The sequence below is a fragment of the Oncorhynchus mykiss genome, chromosome 9, assembly GCF_057628025.1.
Source record: "Oncorhynchus mykiss isolate SJ-2025 chromosome 9, ASM5762802v1, whole genome shotgun sequence".
In the NCBI taxonomy this organism is placed as follows: Eukaryota; Metazoa; Chordata; class Actinopteri; order Salmoniformes; family Salmonidae; genus Oncorhynchus; species Oncorhynchus mykiss.
In genome coordinates, this window is record NC_143030.1 from 52,721,497 (window position 1) to 52,742,812 (window position 21,316).

Genomic DNA, 21,316 nt, shown 5'->3' on the forward strand with positions numbered 1-21,316 from the left:
TTGGTAGCTTATAAGTGTGGGCTAGGTTCCCAGAGCCAGTCAAATGTGGAAAACTGGGACCAGGACCTCGTGCAATCCCTCCGTATCCGACACATCAGAACACCTTACACAGCCAGCCTGACCATGCATGTCATTTTAGTACCAGGCAACAGGGAGTCTGGACAACTCAAGCATTGGAAAGGTGAAGTTGTGCACTATGACAATATATCTCTCTATATAATATGCTATCATTGAAAATAACACAACACTTTTGTATTATATCTTCTAAAACATATTTTCTACAGTGATAATTATACAAAAATAAGGTGGATACATTTGAATGATTTACAAAACAAAGAGACCTTTATTTTGAAGAGTAATGTCAAGGCAGAAGACAGAGGTCTCTCCTTGCTCTTTTCAAGGGACCTATGGTGTTTGCCATGGGCTTGCTTTCCTACATTTGTCAAGCTTTCACAAACTTCTAAACAAGCTCAGAGCAATGCCTAAACCTCCACAGCAGACGTACTAAACACAGGTGTGTCCATAATATTTTTTGGGCAAAGAAACGGGGATCCCTCTGGTCCCAACGCTAACTAAGCGTAGCGCATTTACCATTTGTCATACAACCTCATCTGATGGCATGTCATATGCAGAGACACAACATTTAGTGTGGATATAAAGTAGCATGATACACAAAACCAGAGGAGGCTGGTGGGAGGAGCTATAGGAGAACGGGCTCATTGTAAAGACTGGAATGGAAAAAAATCTGAATGGTATCCAACACATTAAACATATGGAAACCACGTTTGACTCCGTTCCATTAATTATATTCCAGCCATTACAATGAGCACATCCTCCTACAGCTCCTCACACCAACCTCCTCTGACAAAAGCATTGATTTAAAATAACAAGTGTGTTGGCTAGGGTTGCAAAATTCCAGTAACTTACCCAAAATTCCCTGGTTTTGGGAAAATTACCCTTACATTTTGAAACCCACGCTATGGCGATGACACAAAGAATAATAATGTATTTTTTTCCCAGAGTAACATCGGTCCGTCTTGTTATAGACCAAATGTAATGAACGCCATTTCATGTGATCCATTCACAATACATGAAGCAAGTAAAAATTAAATAAAAAAAAATAATAATAATTCTTAAATAAAACATTTAGCAAAAAATATCACACAAATACAACAAAGAATACTTAGTGTATAAATATGTGTCATCATGGTTTGCCATAATTGATTATCTTTACATCTATCCACACTGTTTAGAAGGCATAGAGAAGCTGCACTCGCCTCATCATCATGTTTAGTCACATGTTAAAGGTAGACTCTGCCATATGACATCACCATACACCCGTGTTACTCACCATTTTTTTGTAAGGGGGCCACTTTGGGTTGAGACAATCATTCAGAGGGCCGTACAGATCTTTCATTTGTTGTACTTTTTCTTCCAATATGATCAATTATGATCAATTGAGAGCAAATTCAGAGAAATAGAGCACATGCAATTGATTTGATGTACAGCACATCACAAATATTTACATACACACATCAAATAGGCTACATCACATGTATAAGACCCATATTAAGGGTTACCTCAGTAGTTGGATGAGCAAAAATGGCCCTTCTGCTCCTTGACTGAATTCATTCTAAATGTATAGTCTATTGTTGCTATCCTTTTGAGGCAATCGAGGTGTGCATTGGTCAGTCTGTTTCTCCGTTTTTATTTCACAATGTTCATTGTTGAAAATGTTGCTTCACATGAATAAACGCTGACAAAAACTGATGTCACCTTTTGCACACACTGCTTCAGAAGTGGATACTCAGAAATACCCAGAAATGGGTAAAACCTGATCTTAGTTCACCTTGAAATGTGTCATTTGACTGCAGCTCCACTATCTCACTCTCTATTCCAGCACGGTCAGTACAGAGGGCTGTGATGACTGGGGTCAGAGATGACACTGGATGACACATGAAAGAGGTTCTCAATGAAGTTGAAAAACTCCTTGTACTCCATGATATCCTTGAATCTTGACTCAAACTCCAACTTCAACTCTTCCAACACACACACAAATGCATCATAGCTAAAATGTTGCAGTATGTCTGGGTTGGATGTGGTGACTGCTCTGAGTTTTGGGAAATGAACAAACTGTCTGTCAGGTATGAACAGTGTGGTGATTTTATTTTGAAATGCTGTGACCACACGCATTTAGCTTTCCCTTGGAGTTGGAGATTCACCGTGTTCAGGTGGCAGGTGATGTCAGTTAAAAAAGACAGCTTTAATATCCACTGTGGAACATCCAGCTCTGGCTCCTCTCTCCCCTTGCTTACAACAAATTCACAGATTTGAGGGAAGAGAGAGAGAAATCGTTCTAAAACTGCCACGAGACTACCATTTCACCTCATTGCAAAATATCAAACTGCCGTATTGTCTGGTATTCCTCCAGCAACTCGCAGAATTGCCGGTGATTCAGAATCCTCGCAATAATAATGTTCACCACGAGCACGACTTGCTGCATCACATTCTGTAAGTCACAGTCTTTGAGTTTAGCCACAAGAGCTTGATGAATGATTCAATGAAATGCAACAAATTTGGGAATATCCTCTCACTTTCTTATCAGGCCTATGAGTCCCTTCTCCTTCCCTCGCATGTTTGGGACGCCGTCAGTGTACACAGATGCCAGATTTGACCAGTCAATATTATTATCAGCAACAAATGTACTAAGGGCTTTCAGAATATCCTCTCCTTGTGTTTGCCCTGAGGGGGCAGTAAACATTGAAGTTCCTCTCTGAATAACTCGTTTTGAGGGAAGCGGACCCAAACACATAATTGTGCAATGCCACTTATATCAGTCCTTTCGTAAAGAGCAATACTAAAACATGGCGCCACGGATATGTCGGTAATCAGTTGCTTACCGATGTCCTCGCTTCTATGCGTCTTGTTATGGTCAATTCTGAGAGTTTCAGTCCCTTAATTTGTATTAAAATAGCTTCCTTGTTTGTGAAATCAGCATACAATATTTTGGGTGAGGCCAAAAAACATTATTTGACAATCTCCGCGTCTGTGAAGGCCTTCTTGTTTCTCGCGAGTATCCAAGCAATCTCATATGTTGCCTCTGTCGTTTTCTCTGCAACAGTGCTAGATCTGTCCATCATTTATTGTTGTGCTTTGAGCTGTCCTTATTTTGTTATTTTGTTGTTTCTGAGGTTGCTTTGTGACGGATATGTTTTGTGCCAACAAAAAATGGTGGTACTTTAAAGGTGGGCATGGCGTGACTGGAAATGTCGCTCTAAATTTGCTCATTTAAAACAATTGACTGCCTTCTGGCAAATAAGACAAAGTGAGCTAGTCCCATCATGCAGTACAAAAAAATACTTGTCCGTCCAATAAATCGATCCATGTCAACCAGTCTGCAAAATTAGCTAGTAGCAAACTGATATGTATTGGTCACTGGAGCTGAGCAGCTGCGTTCTATTTCGGTAAACATTCTATTTTGGCCTTTCTGTCCAACAGCTGTGCTATACTGCCATCTATCTGCCGTCCAGGGAGCAATAGATTTATTCAATGAAGTGATTCAAGCCTGCATTAAACACATTGAATTGAAATTGTATCATTGTTATGTATTTATGCATGGAAAATAAGAAAATCACAGCGAGATGCAAATTAAGGGCATGCAGTCTGCAGGCCGCGCAATAAGTACCAGCGCCATACACAGTGGGGCAACTTCCTACTTACACACATCAACTTAACAAGAAAGCCATTACTGACGTATCCCAATCTACACCATCCCTTGAGTCATGTGATGATGTCATATTGCAGATTCTACCTTTAAACTACCACCATTTTTTGTTGGCACAAAACTACTTCCATTCATTTGTATGAGTTACCTTCAGACGATTCCCGTGACACTTGTGGTTGGGTCGTAGAGCAAAACGGAGAACACAATAGTGTTTGTGAGAGTTTGCAGGCCAAACCATTCAGACGCTATAGACGTTTTTGTGACAATACCGATTTTCAGGATGTTTCATGGTCTGACAAACACAGCTGTAGCTCGGCCACCTTCAACCACAGACGCGGAATGCCTGACATAGGCGGATGTGGTGGATTGTTACGCAGCCCATGCAAAAACACTGATATCTCTAGCTTAACCTGACAGATTTTGATGGGGGTATTTTTGTTATGTTACATAGATTGACACACGGGTACGCCAATAGACTCTTAAGGATTAATACTGACAAAGAGACATCCACCATTTTCTGTCTAGAAAATATGCTGAGCCTTCCTTGGCCCAGCATATTTAGTCAAAATAACAAAAATAAAATGAATAAACTTTTGTCGATTCCATTCCACTCTCATAACCCTGTTGGCTGAATATTTGTGAGAACAACGGTCTGTTGTTCAGCTTTACATATTTTTGTGTTAACACAAACATATTCCTTGATTAGAAATGGTCCCTAATCTCGATCTCTTGATGAGCCTACTTTGATCGAAGCCCTGGCGGAACAGTGAAATGGTTTTAGTGCAAATATATAGAATAGAACATCTAAATATACAGTAAACATAAAATAAAAAAAATACAGTCAGAAATCTAAACAAAAGTGCTACAGTGATAATGATGATGAATCGTTGGTTGGTTGGTTGGTAAAGCATGGAAATGTGTTGGGACACGGAGGACATCTTTGGGTGATGGAAGGCTCTTCAGCAGACAAAAGTCACCAGCTTCATTACAAGGGGTGTGTGCCTATTATCTCATACAGAGAATGGATGCCGTGCGGTTGGGTGTGTGTAATGGATAAGACATGGAAAAGCATGGTACAGGTCCAGTTACAGGGGGGATTGTGTCCCAAGGACAGCAAGACGCAGGCGGCTCTTGTCGGCTTTAAAGACTGGACTCTGGAGCTCAAATGGTGATGTAGTGCTGTCTGAGTTTCACCAAAAGGAACTCTTGGGTTAAATTGTGTCGTGTGATTATTCCCACAATCTGAAAGAGAAGGTACAGACAGGGACATCATGGAGCAAATTGCTTCCTCTACTCTAGACAGACTCTCAAAAATAATTAATTAGCTACAGTAGTTCATGGAGAAAGCAATTTCTCTGCTTAGTGCTTCTATGTACTGGTAAAATAAAATTCTAGAGCTCGTTTTGACGGATAAAATAAGTCGAGTTACTCGCTTGAAGCTGCGTTTATGTCAGAGAGAATGTTGATAATTCATGCCGGTTTAAATTTGAACAATATGGACATTTAATACATACTGTGTCAAGTACTTGAAATGAGTCTATGGTGTGTCTGTCTTTATGATGGACCAACAGAGACATGTTGCGATGTGAATGGTTGTTATTATAAATCACTAGGTACCAAACAGAAGGAAACAAAGGGGGGGGCTATTTGAACCTGTCCAACAAGAAACACTCCTTTTGCTTTTCAATTGCAAGCTGTTTGGCTACGGTGTTCACTGATGAATACAACCCTGTCCACAGAGATTAAACAGGAAGTAGAAACCGGAAGTTGAGGAACCCTTTGCAGTAACACTCACCTCTACTACGGCATTGACCACAGGCAGGTGTTGGAGGCCCATGGTCCTGAGCAGGTTAAAAACTTGGGACACATGCGTGTTTGGGGACACTGTGTAGGGGCACGGGTTCATGTACGGGGTGACGTCCTGAAAGGGAAAGATGAAAAATAATTTCCCTTTTACGCATTGTCCATTGTATTGACTCGATAAAGAGATGTCACACATCCATAATGATTAACTGGGTCGTACCACTATAATGTGGATCCCCATAAACTGTTGCCAAGGCAACAAATAGTCTTAATGAGGTCCAAACAGAGATAAAACATATCAAACAAAACATTGTACCTAATGGAAGCAGGTACAAAAGTATCTATATCCACAGTAAAACGAGTCCTATATCGACATAACCTGAAAGGCCGCTCAGCAGGGAAGAAGCCACTGCTCCAAAACAGCCATAAAAAAGCCAGACTACGGTTTGCAACTGCACATAGGCACAAATATCGTACTTTTTGGAGAAATGTCCTCTGGTCTGATGAAACAAAAATAGAACTGTTTGGTCATAATGACCATCATTATGTTTGGAGGAAAAGGGGGAGGCTTGCAAGCCGAAGAACACCATCCTAACCGTGAAGCACGGGGGTGGCAGAATCATGTTGTTGGGGGTTCTTTGCTGCAGGAGGGACTGGTTCACTTCACAAAATAGATGGCATCATGAGGTAGGAAAATTATGTGGTTATATTGAAGCAACATCTCAAGACATCAGTTAAAGCTTGGTTGCAAATGGGTCTTCCAAATGGACAATGACCCCAAGCATACTTACAAAGTTGTGGAAAAATGGCTTAAACAATTTAAAGGCAATGCTACCAAATACTAATTGAGATTATGTAAACTTCTGACCCATTGGGAATGTGATGAAAGAAATAAAATCTGAAATAAATAATTATATTATTCTGACATTCATACATTCTTAAAATAAATTGGTGATCCTACCTGACCTAAGACAGGGAATTTTGAAAAACTGAGTTTAAATGTATTTGGGTAAGGTGTATGTAAAATCCTGACTTCAACTGTATATAGTACTGTGCGTTTGCTAGCCTCTGTGCTGGGCTAGGGGACTGTGAAGAGACCTCTGGTGGCATGTCTTGTGGGGTATGTATAAGTGTCTGAGCTGTGTGTTAACCGATTTAACAGATAGTTCGGTACTTTTAACATGTCAATACCTCTCACAAAGACCAGTAGTCAATCTCTCATCTACTTTGAGCCATGAGAGATTCATATGCATGTTGTTGATATTAGTCTTCTGTGTACATTTAAGGGCCAGACATTCTGCACTGTTCTGGGTCAACTGTAATTTGCCTATGTCCCTCTATGCAGCACTTGACCATATAATGGCGTCGAAGGAAATGCATGCCGTTTTACGAACCCATAACTAATTGTGCTATTGTGTATATTTTTTCATGTTATTTGTAACTTATTTTGTATATAATGTTTCTGCCACTGTGTCTTATGACCAAAAAGAGCTTATTGATATCAGGACAGCGATTACTCACCCCGTACTGGAGGAATTCGGACGGGAAGGATTTACTCCAGACACCCGACAAAACCTTAATCCCCGGCATTCACAGGAGGAGAAGACGGCGGTCGGGGTTCCTTGTAAGGATCTGTCGCCGAAAGGGTAATCTAACGTTACCATCAGTCCTATTAGCCAACGTACAATCAATCGATAATAAAATAGACAAACTACGAGCATGTATATCCTACCAACGGGACATTAAAAACTGTAATATCTTATGTTTCACAGAGTCGTGGCTGAACGACGACATGATTAACATACAGCTGGCGGGTTTTAAGCTTATTCGGCAGGATAGAACAGCAGCCTCTGGTAAGACAAGGGGCGTCGGCCTATGTATATTTGTAAACAACAGCTGGTGCACGAAATCTAAGGAAGTCTCAAGGTTTTGATCAACTGAGTTAGAGTATGTCATGATAAGCTGTAGCCCACACAATTCACCCAGAGAGTTTACATCTATATTTTTTGTAGCTGTCTATATACTATCGCAGACCGATGCTGGCACTTAGACGACACTCAATGAGCTGTATACCGCCATAAGCAAACAGGAAAACGCTCATCCAGAGGTGGCGCTCCTAGTGGCCGGGGATTTTAATGCAGGGAAACTCAAATCAGTTTTACCTCATTTCTATCAGCATGTTAAATGTGCAACCAGAGGGGAAAAAACTCTAGACCACCTCTACTCCACACACAGAGATGCCTACAAAGCTCTCCTTCGCCCTCCATTTGGCAAATTTGACCATAATTCTATCCTCATGATTCCTCTTACAAGCAAAAACTAAAGCAGGAGGCACTAGTGACTTGATCAATAAGAAAGTGGTCAGATGAAGCAGATGCTAAACTACAGGACTGTTTTGCTAGCACAGACTGGAATATGTTCTGGGATTCTTCCGATGGCACCGAGGAGTACACCACATCAGTCACTGGCTTCATCAATATGTGCATCGATGACGTCATCCCCACAGTGACCGTACATACATGCCCCAACCAGAAGCCATGGATTACAGGCAACATCCGTAATGAGCTAAAGGGTAGAGCTGCCACTTTCAATGAGTGGGACTCTAACCCGGAAACTTATAAGAAATCCCGCTATGCCCTCCGACAAACCATCAAACAGGTAAAGCGTCAATACAGGACTAAGATTGAACCGTACTACACCGGCTCCGACGCTCGTCAGATGTGGCAAGGCTTGCAAACTATTACAGACTACAAAGGGAAGCACAGCCACGAGCTGCCCAGTGACAAAAACCTACCAGATGAGCTAAATTACTTCTATGCTAAATTACTTCCAGCTCTTCTGGACGACTGTTTGATCACATTATTCCCAACTAGATTTAGATGAGGTTCAGGGTTTAACAAATTATTTGTCCCAAATACAATGCTTTTAGTTTTCAATATATTTATGACTAGCTTATTACTAGCCACCCATTCTAAAAATGACTGCAGCTCGTTGTTAGGGATTTAAGTGATTTACTTCCGTGGTAGCTTACGTGTATAATGTTGAGTCATCGGCGTACATAGACACACAGGCTATATTCAATGCTAGTAGTAGGTCATTAGCAAAAAAGGAGAACAGTAGAGAGCCAAGACAGCTGCCTTGAAGAACACCACACTCTATCTGGTTTACGTTAGAGAGGCTTCCATTAAAGAAAACCCTCTGTGTTCTATTAGATAGGTAGCTCTCAATCCATGATATGGCAGATAACACATATGTTTTTTCAGCAACAGATTATGATCGATAGTATAAGAAGCTGCATTGAAGTCTAACAACACAGCTCCTGTGTGATGGACTGGGTCGTACCACTATCATGCGGGGGTTGAGGAGGGCCAGGTCCAAGTTGTGGATGCCTGGGAAACAGGGGTAGTCCTCAGTCATCTCAGCGTATGACAGTCTGGGCTGCGTGGCACTCTATGTGGACGCACAGACATACAGTGAAAGAGAACAGTGCACAAACACAGACACTCCTTCACTTCCTCTCTCCCCTAGACACACTGACTAACCCCTGGGTCATATTCATTAGTGCATAGCACAAAGTATCAAAATGTAGCAAAACGTTTTGCAACAGAGAACAAGAATGAGAGTGAAGGTAGTTCCTCCACAGTTTCTTCCATTTGGTGCCTAATGAACACTAGGGCTGAGAACTGCCAGGGACTTCACAATATGATATTATCACAATACTTAGATGAGAAACTATATGTATTGCGATTCTTTATGTCACACTATTTTATATACTGCGAATCGATACTCTGATTTTATTGTGATTCGATGTTCAAACATACTGCTCACTACATGTCTGCTGCAGAGGAACAAAAGAGTCATGAGTAAACAAGTTTTGAGCAGTCATGGAAATGAAAGTGCTGAAAACATGTTGGCTCACCATATAAAAAGAAGATTAAAATCAAGATAAGATTAAGATAATCTCGCAATAATCTTTTGTGTAAATGTTTCCTCCCCATCACTAACTAATACGACCCTCATGAGGAGTGGATTGGAACACTAACCGACTGGTTCTCTGTGTAGCAGACGCCACGGATGAGCAGGTTGACCAACTGGGACCGCAAAGATGATGCTGTGGAAGGTCAGAGGTCGGAAGCGCTCTTCCATGGTCCACTCCTCGCTTAGTGGACTGGTCTGGATACAGATTAGGGTAGGGCACGTGTCTGGAAAGATACACACAGAAACACACGTCAGCACAACATTTTCTCCAAATAAAAAACACCAGACTGACTCATCACAGTTAATGGAAACTATCTATGTTTTACCTGCTTCTCCTTCTAAACATGCTTGCTAATTAAATAGAGGATGGGTCATTACCTGGTTTATGACTGCAGTAATGGGGTAAAGACATCAGTGCTAACATATGGTTATGACTTCAGTGGTTAGAACATACCATAGTATCTGTTTGGACACATCACCTAGTAGTCAAGCATTGTGTGTCTGCTACGTAGGTAACTCTGCACTCTTCTTGGGAACGGGAAGGTATGGGCATCTTCACACTTCTCACGGGTAACGAAGAAGATGTACCGATGTATACATTAAGACCTACATCAAGACTTAGAAGCCATATGTTTACATATTGACCAAGACATATATTGACCAAGACATAATCATATAAGGTTTGTTCCGCCAATTTGGTGTCTTTTCAGAATTGGAAGTTGGTAAAAAAAAAAAACGAAATCTAACTTGATTTCACCTAATTTTAACATTCTGTCATAAAGAGCACATGTTCAACTTCATAACAAAAACACATTTTCCCATCTACAAAATTACTATAGTAGTTTCAAGTTTAATTTGTCACATGCTCAAGTACAGTGAAATGCTTAAATGCTTAACTTTCAATAAGAGGAAGAAAAAACTAAAGCAATGTAGACTATATACAGGTCCAGGACCAGTACCAGGACCAGTACCACATTTACAATGTAGACTATATACAGGGCCAGGACAGTACCATATTTACAATGTGCAGGAATACTGGAGTGTTTGAGATACCTATGTACATGTAGGCAGGGATTAGGAGAAAGTGACTGGTAGCAGGATCAATAACAATAATAATAACAGTAAACAGTATGGCAGCAGCATAAGTGGTGGGTGGGTGTGTGTGTGTGAGTGGTGGTGAGTGTGTGTATGTGTGTGGGTGTTGATTAATCAACAATCATTCTAGCAAAAGCGAAAGTGTGTGCCGTCAGTAATGACTGTGTGACTGAGGGTGTACAGTATGTGAGTGTGCGCATGTGAGTATGTGTGTGTGCATGTGAGTAAGAGTGACAGTGAAGGTGTGTTAGAGTTGTGGCAGTCATGACATTTTGTCAGCCGGTTATTGTCATGCAAAAGAATGCCGGTTTCAAGGTAATTGACCGTTAATTAACATAAACACACATTTAGCATCTCCAGGCCTTCAAGCATACAAGCTACATACAAGCTACATACAAGCTACATACAAGCCGCCGATGCGCACCTTTGGAACATCTACATTTAAAAAAGCATAATAAATCAATTTCATATAGACCATCACAATACATCCATTCTTTATTTTAGTCAGGTCTAAAGAAACATTATAGTATGAAGAAAATGTATTTTCCAAAAAAATGTATCCCAAAAAATGTATTTTCCCTACTGTATAGTATCTGGCTATGGTCCATGCCATTAGCTCTAGGCTTGTTCATTTCGCTGACAAGATATGCTTATAAGTCCCGTGCCATTATTAGATACTATATGATTTTACTTGACTAAAGATGACTTGAAACGGAATAAAACAGAAAGGATATTTTCCTGGAGCGAGTGTGCATATGAAGTGGCTATGTTGAGCTAAAAGTGATCTATTGAAACAGGTCCTACACGCTAGATTTAGAGTTATTTGGCAACTGTAGTGGTTACTGATACAAACCTTAGAATGTTTTAGAAATCCAAACATAAATGGGCAACACGATGCAACTATAGGATATTGATGATTTGAGAAAGTCGCAGAAAAAGTTTGCGCTGTGTTCCTTGCCCCGGGCTGCACACACTGTTCTCTCACCAAGTGATCATATTTTCACCCATCAGACTATTCTCAATTTAATCTGGACTTTACTAATGTGTAAAATCAGTTTTGATTTAGAATGGCCCATTACCAAATGGACAGGAACAGGGGAAGAATACATGTCAGCTGAATCTCCTCAAATGGCGAATGGAGGCCATGAGTTTTCCCACCAGTCCATTTTTCAATGATGCTGGGTAGGCTACTTCAGTTTTATAGCAGACCTGTGTTTCATATGAGCAGCTGAGAAATAAATATAACAACACTTATTTCCACTGTTTGAGGAGCATACTCTCGCTGCCCGACAGGTGATATTCTGCCCAAACTCTCTATGACATGGACTCTCCAACCCTGTTCCTGCAGCTACCTAGCGCTTAATTTGGGAAACCAAGTGAAATCTGTTTGGGAACATCGATAGTAACATGTTTAACTCAACAAAACATATTTCACTTAACTGTTGACAGACCCTCTGCACGCTCAAGAAAGGAATAAAGGAGAGGAGATGGAAACACATGGTGGTGAGATATTCTGTATAGCTAAAGGCAATGTGCCACCCAATTAACTATGAAAATATAGAAAAATCCTTATTAATAGGCTATTCAAAATCAAATACAAATTCACTATAATTGTAGACTACCTGTAAGCCGCCCTGCACAATCAATGAACCAACAGCATCGCCTAGGGCTGTATGTACGCACGGTAATCTCCTTTCATGCACCCTGGGCATGCTTTTTTAGAATTTTACTGCAGTCATGACTCATGACTGACAGTGTGGCGGTAATACGGTCACCGCAACAGCCCTAAGGTGTGTGCGTCTTGAGTGGGTAGAGACCAGTGGATGGGCATAGAGTCCGTGTGGATAGTCTGGGGGAGAGGGAGAGCAGTAGTTATCCATTTAAAAGTCTTATGGCCAGGAGATACGTTGTTTAGGAGTCTGCTGGTCTGAGCCTTGATGCACTGGTACCACCTGCCGGAAGGGAGTATAAAGAACAGTCTGTCTGAGGTGGCTGGAGTCTTAGGCAATTTTTTGGGCCTTTTTCAGACACCGCATGGAATGTATGCCCTGGATGGCTGGGAGCTCACCACCAGTGATGCGCTGGGCCATCCACACCACTCTCTTCCAGTCGAGAGTGGTGCAGTTGCCATAACAGACGGTTATACAACCAGTCAGGATGGTGCAGTTGTAAAAGTTCCTAAGGATCTGAGGGGGCATGCCAAATCGTTTCAGCCTACTGAAGGCAAAGAGGTGCCTTCACGACTGTGCTGGTGCCAATTCCTCAGTGATGAGGACACCGAGGAACTTGACCCTCTCCACTGTGGACCCATCAATGTGGATGAGGGTATGCACCCCCCCATTTCTTGTATTCCACGACAAGCTCGTTGTAAGTGGCTATTAAGTGCCAAATAAAGTAAAGGTTCGACGCAGTTGTTTTTATCTCAATAGCAAATCATTTCTGGGTAACAATTAAGTACATTACTGTGGTTGTTTTCAATGAAAATGGTCAAAGAAATCTAATAATTGTTTCATAGCAAAAAGCAATTTCTTAAGAAAATAATTAGCTACAGTAGGACTGTCTGGGATTAGTCTGAGTGAGGAGGGTAAAACTGAAAACTAGCTATTATTTGGAACTCTTTCTTATAGAGGGTTGCCAGGTTGCGTATGACGCCTCCTGGAAGCCATGTTGGAAGATCACCACGTCAATTCTTCCAACAACAACAGCTGAGTGGTTACCCCAAGCTGCATGATAACAGTCCCTAAAACTAGTTGATTCATCACCATGGTCAATTTCTGTTCAGTATTTGGCTTCTCTAACAAGGCAGGAAAAACAGATTACCCGTAATCATGAAACACCAAGAAGATAAGACTCAAGAACTGTCTGAAAAACAAAGAAACCTTTTTGTCAGTCAAGACCTGAACCCAGACAGCTGTCAGCACAGGATCTGTTCCGAACATTTCATCACTGGTTAGTCTGATCGATTTATAGTTTCGTTTAGATGTTATGCTAACCAGGTGATTACAACAAGACTAAGTTAGCCAACATTAGCTACCTAATAGCGTGTAGTCTAGCTATTAGCATGTGTCTCTCTCATAGGCTGCGCATGAGTTTCAAGTTTTGGGGAAGCTATTTTTTCCACCATAAAAATGTTCCTTTATACAGTGCCTTGCGAAAGTATTCGGCCCCCTTGAACTTTGCGACCTTTTGCCACATTTCAGGCTTCAAACATAAAGATATAAAACTGTATTTGTTTGTGAAGAATCAACAACAAGTGGGACACAATCATGAAATGGAACGACATTTATTGGATATTTCAAACTTTTTTAACAAATCAAAAACTGAAAAATTGGGCGTGCAAAATTATTCAGCCCCCTTAAATTAATACTTTGTAGCGCCACCTTTTGCTGCGATTACAGCTGTAAGTCGCTTGGGGTAAGTCTCTATCAGTTTTGCACATCGAGAGACTGACATTTTTTCCCATTCCTCCTTGCAAAACAGCTCGAGCTCAGTGAGGTTGGATGGAGAGCATTTGTGAACAGCAGTTTTCAGTTCTTTCCACAGATTCTCGATTGGATTCAGGTCTGGACTTTGACTTGGCCATTCTAACACCTGGATATGTTTATTTTTGAACCATTCCATTGTAGATTTTGCTTTATGTTTTGGATCATTGTCTTGTTGGAAGACAAATCTCCGTCCCAGTCTCAGGTCTTTTGCAGACTCCATCAGGTTTTCTTCCAGAATGGTCCTGTATTTGGCTCCATCCATCTTCCCATCAATTTGAACCATCTTTCCTGTCCCTGCTGAAGAAAAGCAGGCCCAAACCATGATGCTGCCACCACCATGTTTGACAGTGGGGATGGTGTGTTCAGCTGTGTTGCTTTTACGCCAAACATAACGTTTTGCATTGTTGCCAAAAAGTTCAATTTTGGTTATATCTGACCAGAGCACCTTCTTCCACATGTTTGGTGTGTCTCCCAGGTGGCTTGTGGCAAACTTTAAACAACACTTTTTATGGATATCTTTAAGAAATGGCTTTCTTCTTGCCACTCTTCCATAAAGGCCAGATTTGTGCAATATACGACTGATTGTTGTCCTATGGACAGAGTCTCCCACCTCAGCTGTAGATCTCTGCAGTTCATCCAGAGTGATCATGGGCCTCTTGGCTGCATCTCTGATCAGTCTTCTCCTTGTATGAGCTGAAAGTTTAGAGGGACGGCCAGGTCTTGGTAGATTTGCAGTGGTCTGATACTCCTTCCATTTCAATATTATCGCTTGCACAGTGCTCCTTGGGATGTTTAAAGCTTGGGAAATCTTTTTGTATCCAAATCCGGCTTAAAACTTCTTCACAACAGTATCTCGGACCTGCCTGGTGTGTTCCTTGTTCTTCATGATGCTCTCTGCGCTTTTAACGGACCTCTGAGACTATCACAGTGCAGGTGCATTTATACGGAGACTTGATTACACACAGGTGGATTGTATTTATCATCATTAGTCATTTAGGTCAACATTGGATCATTCAGAGATCCTCACTGAACTTCTGGAGAGAGTTTGCTGCACTGAAAGTAAAGGGGCTGAATAATTTTGCACGGCCAATTTTTCAGTTTTTGATTTGTTAAAATAGTTTGAAATATCCAATAAATGTCATTCCACTTCATGATTGTGTCCCACTTGTTGTTGATTCTTCACAAAAAAATACAGTTTTATATCTTTATATTTGAAGCCTGAAATGTGGCAAAAGGTCACAAAGTTCAAGGGGGCCGAATACTTTCGCAAGGCACTGTAATAAAGCATTGCATGCATCTATCAATACATTTGCAGACTAATGTAAGCCTACTATTCCTAATGTGATGATTGGATAGTCATGATTTATTCAGAAAATTAATATAACTGAATCTAATCCTTGTACATGGCTGAGCGTGTAGTGGCATAGGTTAAATAAAAAAAGGTTAAAATAAATAAATAAATAAATAGGCCTACAGGCTATATCAATATCAATATCAATATGTTTCTTTTCTTTCCTTTGCACACGGAAAATGTGGCCTTTGATCAACACATTTCAGACTATCAAGAAGCCCATGTCGACCAGATTCCCACCGTGAAGATGAGCAATGCTGCAGCAGCATCAGTTTCCACTTCTACTATTTCGCCCTTTTCCAGATATGAAAGGAGACATCCCTCAGTTAGACAAAATGGTTTTCATTTGCTGTGCCTTGGTCAATCTGAATTATTCTGTTGTGCCATGAGGAGAGAGCACCTTGTCTTACTAAATAAAAGGATTTCTTACAGCCTAACTATTCTTTCTTTCTTTTACAATTTAAACACATTTAGTGGACAATGTAATTGTTGTGGTAGTCTTAGGCAAACCATCTTCATTATCAGTGGCACCTCCTGTCACACCCTGATCTGTTTCACCTGTCTTTTGCTTGTCTCCACCCCCCTCCAGGTGTCGCCCATTTTCCCCATTATCACCTGTGCATTTATACCTGTGTTTTCTGTTTGACTGTTTCCAGTTTGTCCTTTCAAGCCGACCAGTGTTTTTCTGTACCCCGGTTCGCGTTAGTCCCTGTTTTCTAGTTTTGACCATTCTGCCTAGCCCTGACCCTGCCTGCCGTTCTGTACTTTATGGACTTTGCACTGGATTACCAAAATCTGCCTGCCTGCCTGCCGTTCTGTAACTTATGTACTTTGCACTGGATTACTGACCTCTGCCTGCCTGCCGTTCTGTACCTTATGGACTTTGCAATGGATTACCAACCTCTGCCTGCCCTTGACCTGTCATTTTGCCTTCCCCATTTTGTTTATAAACTTCTGTGATTTTAACTGTCTGCATCTGGGTCTTATCCTGAGGTCAGATACCTCCAAGTGCCAGTCAGACCTTCTGGGAGAAACGTATCTGGCATTGAACTTTGTAGAAGTAGTTGTGTCTGTTTTTATGCTAAGGATCCAATCTCCTGCTTTGACATTTCACTGGGGTTGGATTTGCACTAAACAATTTCATATCAGCGTAAGGAATGTACAAGATCTAGTATAATGATGAGCCTAATATACATTGTCTACTGGTATTGTTTTTTAATTGAAAACATATAGCTCAACAGCGTATTATGTAAACAATGTGTGAGGTAAGCTATTTTCTGCTTCAGATGCACAATGTCATGGGGTGCATTGCAAATGCCCATAAGGCTAATGCCGTCAGACTGTAGGACAGTGGTTCCCGACTCTGGTATTCAAGTACCCCCAACACTACACATTTTGATTGTAGCCCCGGATAAGCACACCTGATTCAACTTGTCAAGTAATCATCAGGCCCTCCAATGAACTTGTCAAGTAATCATCAGGCCCTCCAATGAACTTGTCAAGTAATCATCAGGCCCTCCAATGAACTTGTCAAGTAATCATCAGGCCCCCCAATGAACTTGTCAAGTAATCATCAGGCCCTCCAATGAACTTGTCAAGTAATCATCAGGCCCTCCAATGAACTTGTCAAGTAATCATCAGGCCCTCCAATGAACTTGTCAAGTAATCATCAGGCCCTCCAATGAACTTGTCAAGTAATCATCAGGCCCTCCAATGAACTTGTCAAGTAATCATCAGGCCCTCCAATGAACTTGTCAAGTAATCATCAGGCCCTCCAATGAGGGCCTGATGATTAGTTGAATCGGGTATGTTTGTCTGGGGCTATTACATGTATGCCGCTGAGGGGACTCAAGGACCGGAGTTGGGAACCACTGCTGCATTGGTGTGCCATTATCAGCTGCGAAATGGGTATGACTGACATCCTGAGTGACAAAACTAATTGGAGAGCTTACAACTGAACAAAAAGGTAATGTTCATTTGAGAATACAACACAAACACATGAGACATATTCCTTCCACTCTTTATTGCAGGATTGTGATCTTTGATGAATCAACATTGACTAGTTCATCTTGAATAATAGTTCACAATACACTTACCTTCAAAGAATCAGCACTTTATTACATATCATTTCAAAGTGCTAACTCAAAGGCTAACTCAAAGGTTAGACATCTCAGTAACAAGTAGGCTATTATTACGAAAGCATACGGGAAACAAAAGCTGTGTTCGAATACGCATGATAACTGTACTATTTGTGACATGAATTGAGTATATAGTATGCTTATTGGTCATAGTATCGATTATAGTTAGTATGCCAAGAGTTCCCGGATGTCGTATTTAAATTTGCCTAAATATGAAGTATACACACAGAGGACAATATTTCTGTACTTTAGGGTCCATAATGCAATTATTTAGGAAATGGGTGTGGCTTCTCATCGTTTTCAGGTTTGAAGAAAATGGGGTGCTTTCGTAAATTCTCTCTGGCTATCTTCTCGTCTGAGTGTACCAGAGCGCAGAATAATGAATTTACGAGCGTTCAACACCCGTGAATTTGGCCGGTGTAACGTCGGCAAAAAGGCATAAAAGTTTTGCCAGCAGCACAGTTAGTCACCAACGCTCTGGATAACATAAACTGCCTAGCCATTTCTGCTAGGGTGAGTAAAATGGTCAGAGTGGTCTCATAGCCAACGTTAGCTTGGGTGCCGTTGTAAGGTCAGAACGCTCAAATCAACCCTACTCCTCGTCCAGTGTGTGCTCCGAGAGCGAAACACTCTGAATTTACAAACGGACAATGATTTAACTTTACGAGCTCACTCTGGCACTCCACATTGAATTTAAGAACACACCCGAAGTCGTAAAATGTCTAACTAGTAATTTATGCTAACTAGCTAGCAAGAGGTTACACAGCAACAGCATAAACTTCCGGTAGACCGGCAAAGAGCTAGTACGCTCAACTGAAAGCATTCTGTTCATTTACAGTATACTAAAATGAACGTATTAAGTACTCATTAAGTATGAAGTATACAGTATGTTAGTATGGGTATTCGAACACAGCTCTAGTCAATACCAGAGGTAGCCAACATCGCTCCACTGATCCCTGATCTACCTGGTGAGCAAACTTCTATTCCAACCCAGCAATAGCACACTTGATTATCAACTAATTAGGTAGGATAAATCAAATCAGGTGTGTTAGTGCTGGGCTAGAACTGAAGAGTGCACACCCAGCAGGGTTGGCCTACTCCAGTTGTAATAGGCTTTATACATTGTCTTTTAATTGTATTTTTGTTTAAAACATTTGCTAAAGATGTACCCTCATTCTTTTGGGACATTCATTGGGACCTTTCTCTTCATCTGCAGACAGGGTTTCACAGCTCTCTGTATCTGAAGACAGAAAACATCACAAAGAAATGGGGTTCATTATACTCAAATCAGAGAGTACTGAATATTACGTTGCTATATCTGTCTTTTTTGTTGTTGCTAAGGACTGGAACTGAAGAATCTTTTCAAAATGTCCTCCCACAAAGGTACATGCCCTATCCTGAGTAACCTACTCCCCTTCTCTGACAAGTTTAGCTAATAATAATGTTTATCATTTTCAAAATATATTTACTTACTTGAATGGCTTCTCCAACTGCATCTGTTTTCTGGGTCCTTAATAATGGGCAATCTTCCCGAAGTTTCTGGTGGTAGAAAAACGCAGCCAGCCATATGGACGATTGGAGGACTTCCACCAGACTGACTCTGGTCTTCCAACACAGTGTCTGGTGTGGTTGCTAGGTGATTTGTGATGCAACTGCAACCCCTTTATTGGTATATTAACTAATTTACCGCCTAGTGATGACACAGGCAGGCAAAAACTCCATCTAACCAAAGCAGCCTGAAATTTCAGATGGTCTTTTCAAACAGCTCTTACACTAAAAGGGCATTATATTTTTTTTTAAAGTCAGTATTAGTCCAACCTCAGCGTGGAAATGTGTGACTCGTTTCGGGAAACTAGGCGTATGTCGCACGTCACTACTTCACAGGAGACATTTTTTGATCAAAATGCTTTTTTTGTCAGAAATGCCTTCTGGAACATGTGAACTTTCATGTGCCTTAAAAATGTTTATGCCATCTGTAAACACATAAGTGTTAAATTACGAGCGTAGTTGGTTTAGCCATGGAAAAAGTCAGGAACCTTCCCACTAGCCATGATTGGCTGAGATTATGGATGGGCTGGACATTCCGAGAGATGAGATCAGATTGGTCTGCCATGTAGCATCTGTCTATAACATGAGCTGCACATTATGTGTAGGTAATCCTTCCTAACAAGGATTTTTTTGAAAGATCGCTAACCCAGCTAGCATGGACACTGACAGTTGTGAACTGATGCAGCCAAAGAGCTAATGCCCCCTTACTCGGGAAAGCACCGAACAGACGGGGACGTTGGACCCTCGAAGATGCACAAATATGATGAACTACATTGATTTGGGGCAACATACCATTAATCAGAAAGGGCTAGAAGAGTTTTATATGGTGAGCTACCGAGTGGCTAGAACAGGCAAGCCCCATTCTATTGTGGAAGACTTAATTCTTCCTGCTCCCGTGGATATGGCTGGGACAATGTTGGGGGAAAAGGCCCAAAAATTGCCTTAATCAAATAACACTGTTTCATGATGCATTAGTGACATGGTAGGAGATGTTTGGAAACAGGTACTGCTTTGCATACAAGCCTGTGAATTTTATGCGTTATACAACTGGATGAGTCAACAGATGTGGTGGGCCTGGCACAGCCCAGATACATGTCCGTTATGTTTATGGGGGGTCAATTAAGGAAGACATCCTCTTCTGGAAACCAGGACAACAAGAGAGGATATTTTGAAAGTGCTGGACAGCTTTGTGACCTCAAATGAATGTTGGTGGTCAAGATGTGTTGGTATCTGTATTGATGGCGCAAAAACCATAACAGGGAGACATAGTGAAAATGGTTAACTTTGTTAAAGCAAGGCCCCTGAACTCTCGTGTATTTTCTGCATTATGCAATAATGGGCAGCGACCATGTAACGCTTTTACAACATACAGACATGCGCTGGTTATCAAGGGGCAAAGTATTGACACATTTCTTTAAATTGAGGGACAAGCTTAAACTTTTCTTTTACTGACCATTTTCACTTGTCTGACTGCTTGTATGATGATGAATTTCTCACACGACTGGACTCTCTATGGTTAAGAAGTTGGAGCTCTTCTCTGTCTGCATTAGTAAGGAAAACACACAGGTCTTTCCATCATTGTATGATTTTTTTGTGTGCAAATTAACTCAAGTTTACGGACAATGTCAAATGTGATTTAGTGAAGCGCCTGAGTTAGCGCAATTACGCAGGTACTTCCCCGAAATGGACGACACAAACAACGGGATTCGTTATCCCTTTCATGCCCTGTGGTGCGTGGATATGTATTCACCCCCTTTGCTATGAAGCCCCTAAATAAGATCTGGTACAGGAATTGGAACTGAAGCGCCCATACACTAAGCATTATACTTAAGCTTTTCATATTTCATTCTATTCCCTTTACTACCTATTTCCATGATAATTTTCATTATGTTTTGTAGATATTTTGATTAGCGTCTTCAAATATTGATTGTATAAAGGAATTGTGTGGTCTTCTTATTTTGGTAAAAGTGATCTCAATAATTTATACCTTCAGAACATAATCACCAATCATTTGTAGACTGCAAATTGATCAAGAAGACTAAACAGATATACACTGAGTACACAAAACATTAAGAATACCTACTCTTTCCATGACATAGACTGACCATGTGAAACCAGGTGAAAGCTATGATCCCATATTGATGTCACTTGTTAAATCCACTTCAATCAGTGTAGATGAAGGGGAGGAGACAGG

General features: G+C 41.0%; 1 protein-coding gene and 2 long non-coding RNA genes across 3 annotated transcripts in view; 2 read left to right on the plus strand and 1 right to left on the minus strand.

Annotated features, from left to right (window-relative positions):
* The window catches only part of LOC149981256 (uncharacterized), a 376,586-nt gene that overhangs the window by 272,138 nt on the left and 83,132 nt on the right, over positions 1 to 21,316 (plus strand). The window lies entirely within an intron of this gene.
* On the minus strand, positions 321 to 9,686 carry LOC149981259 (H(+)/Cl(-) exchange transporter 6-like). The gene is made up of 5 exons (XM_090184467.1): positions 9,571 to 9,686; positions 8,870 to 8,977; positions 7,049 to 7,159; positions 5,520 to 5,645; positions 321 to 4,966 (listed from the first exon to the last, which is right to left on the minus strand). The coding sequence occupies exons 3-5, from the start codon at positions 7,115 to 7,117 to the stop codon at positions 4,886 to 4,888; spliced, it is 276 nt and encodes a 91-aa protein (XP_090040593.1). The 5' UTR covers positions 7,118 to 7,159; positions 8,870 to 8,977; positions 9,571 to 9,686; the 3' UTR covers positions 321 to 4,885.
* Positions 17,868 to 21,078, plus strand: LOC149981260 (uncharacterized). Its single transcript, XR_016483307.1, has 2 exons — positions 17,868 to 18,087; positions 18,791 to 21,078. It is a non-coding gene; the product is annotated as an uncharacterized LOC149981260 (long non-coding RNA).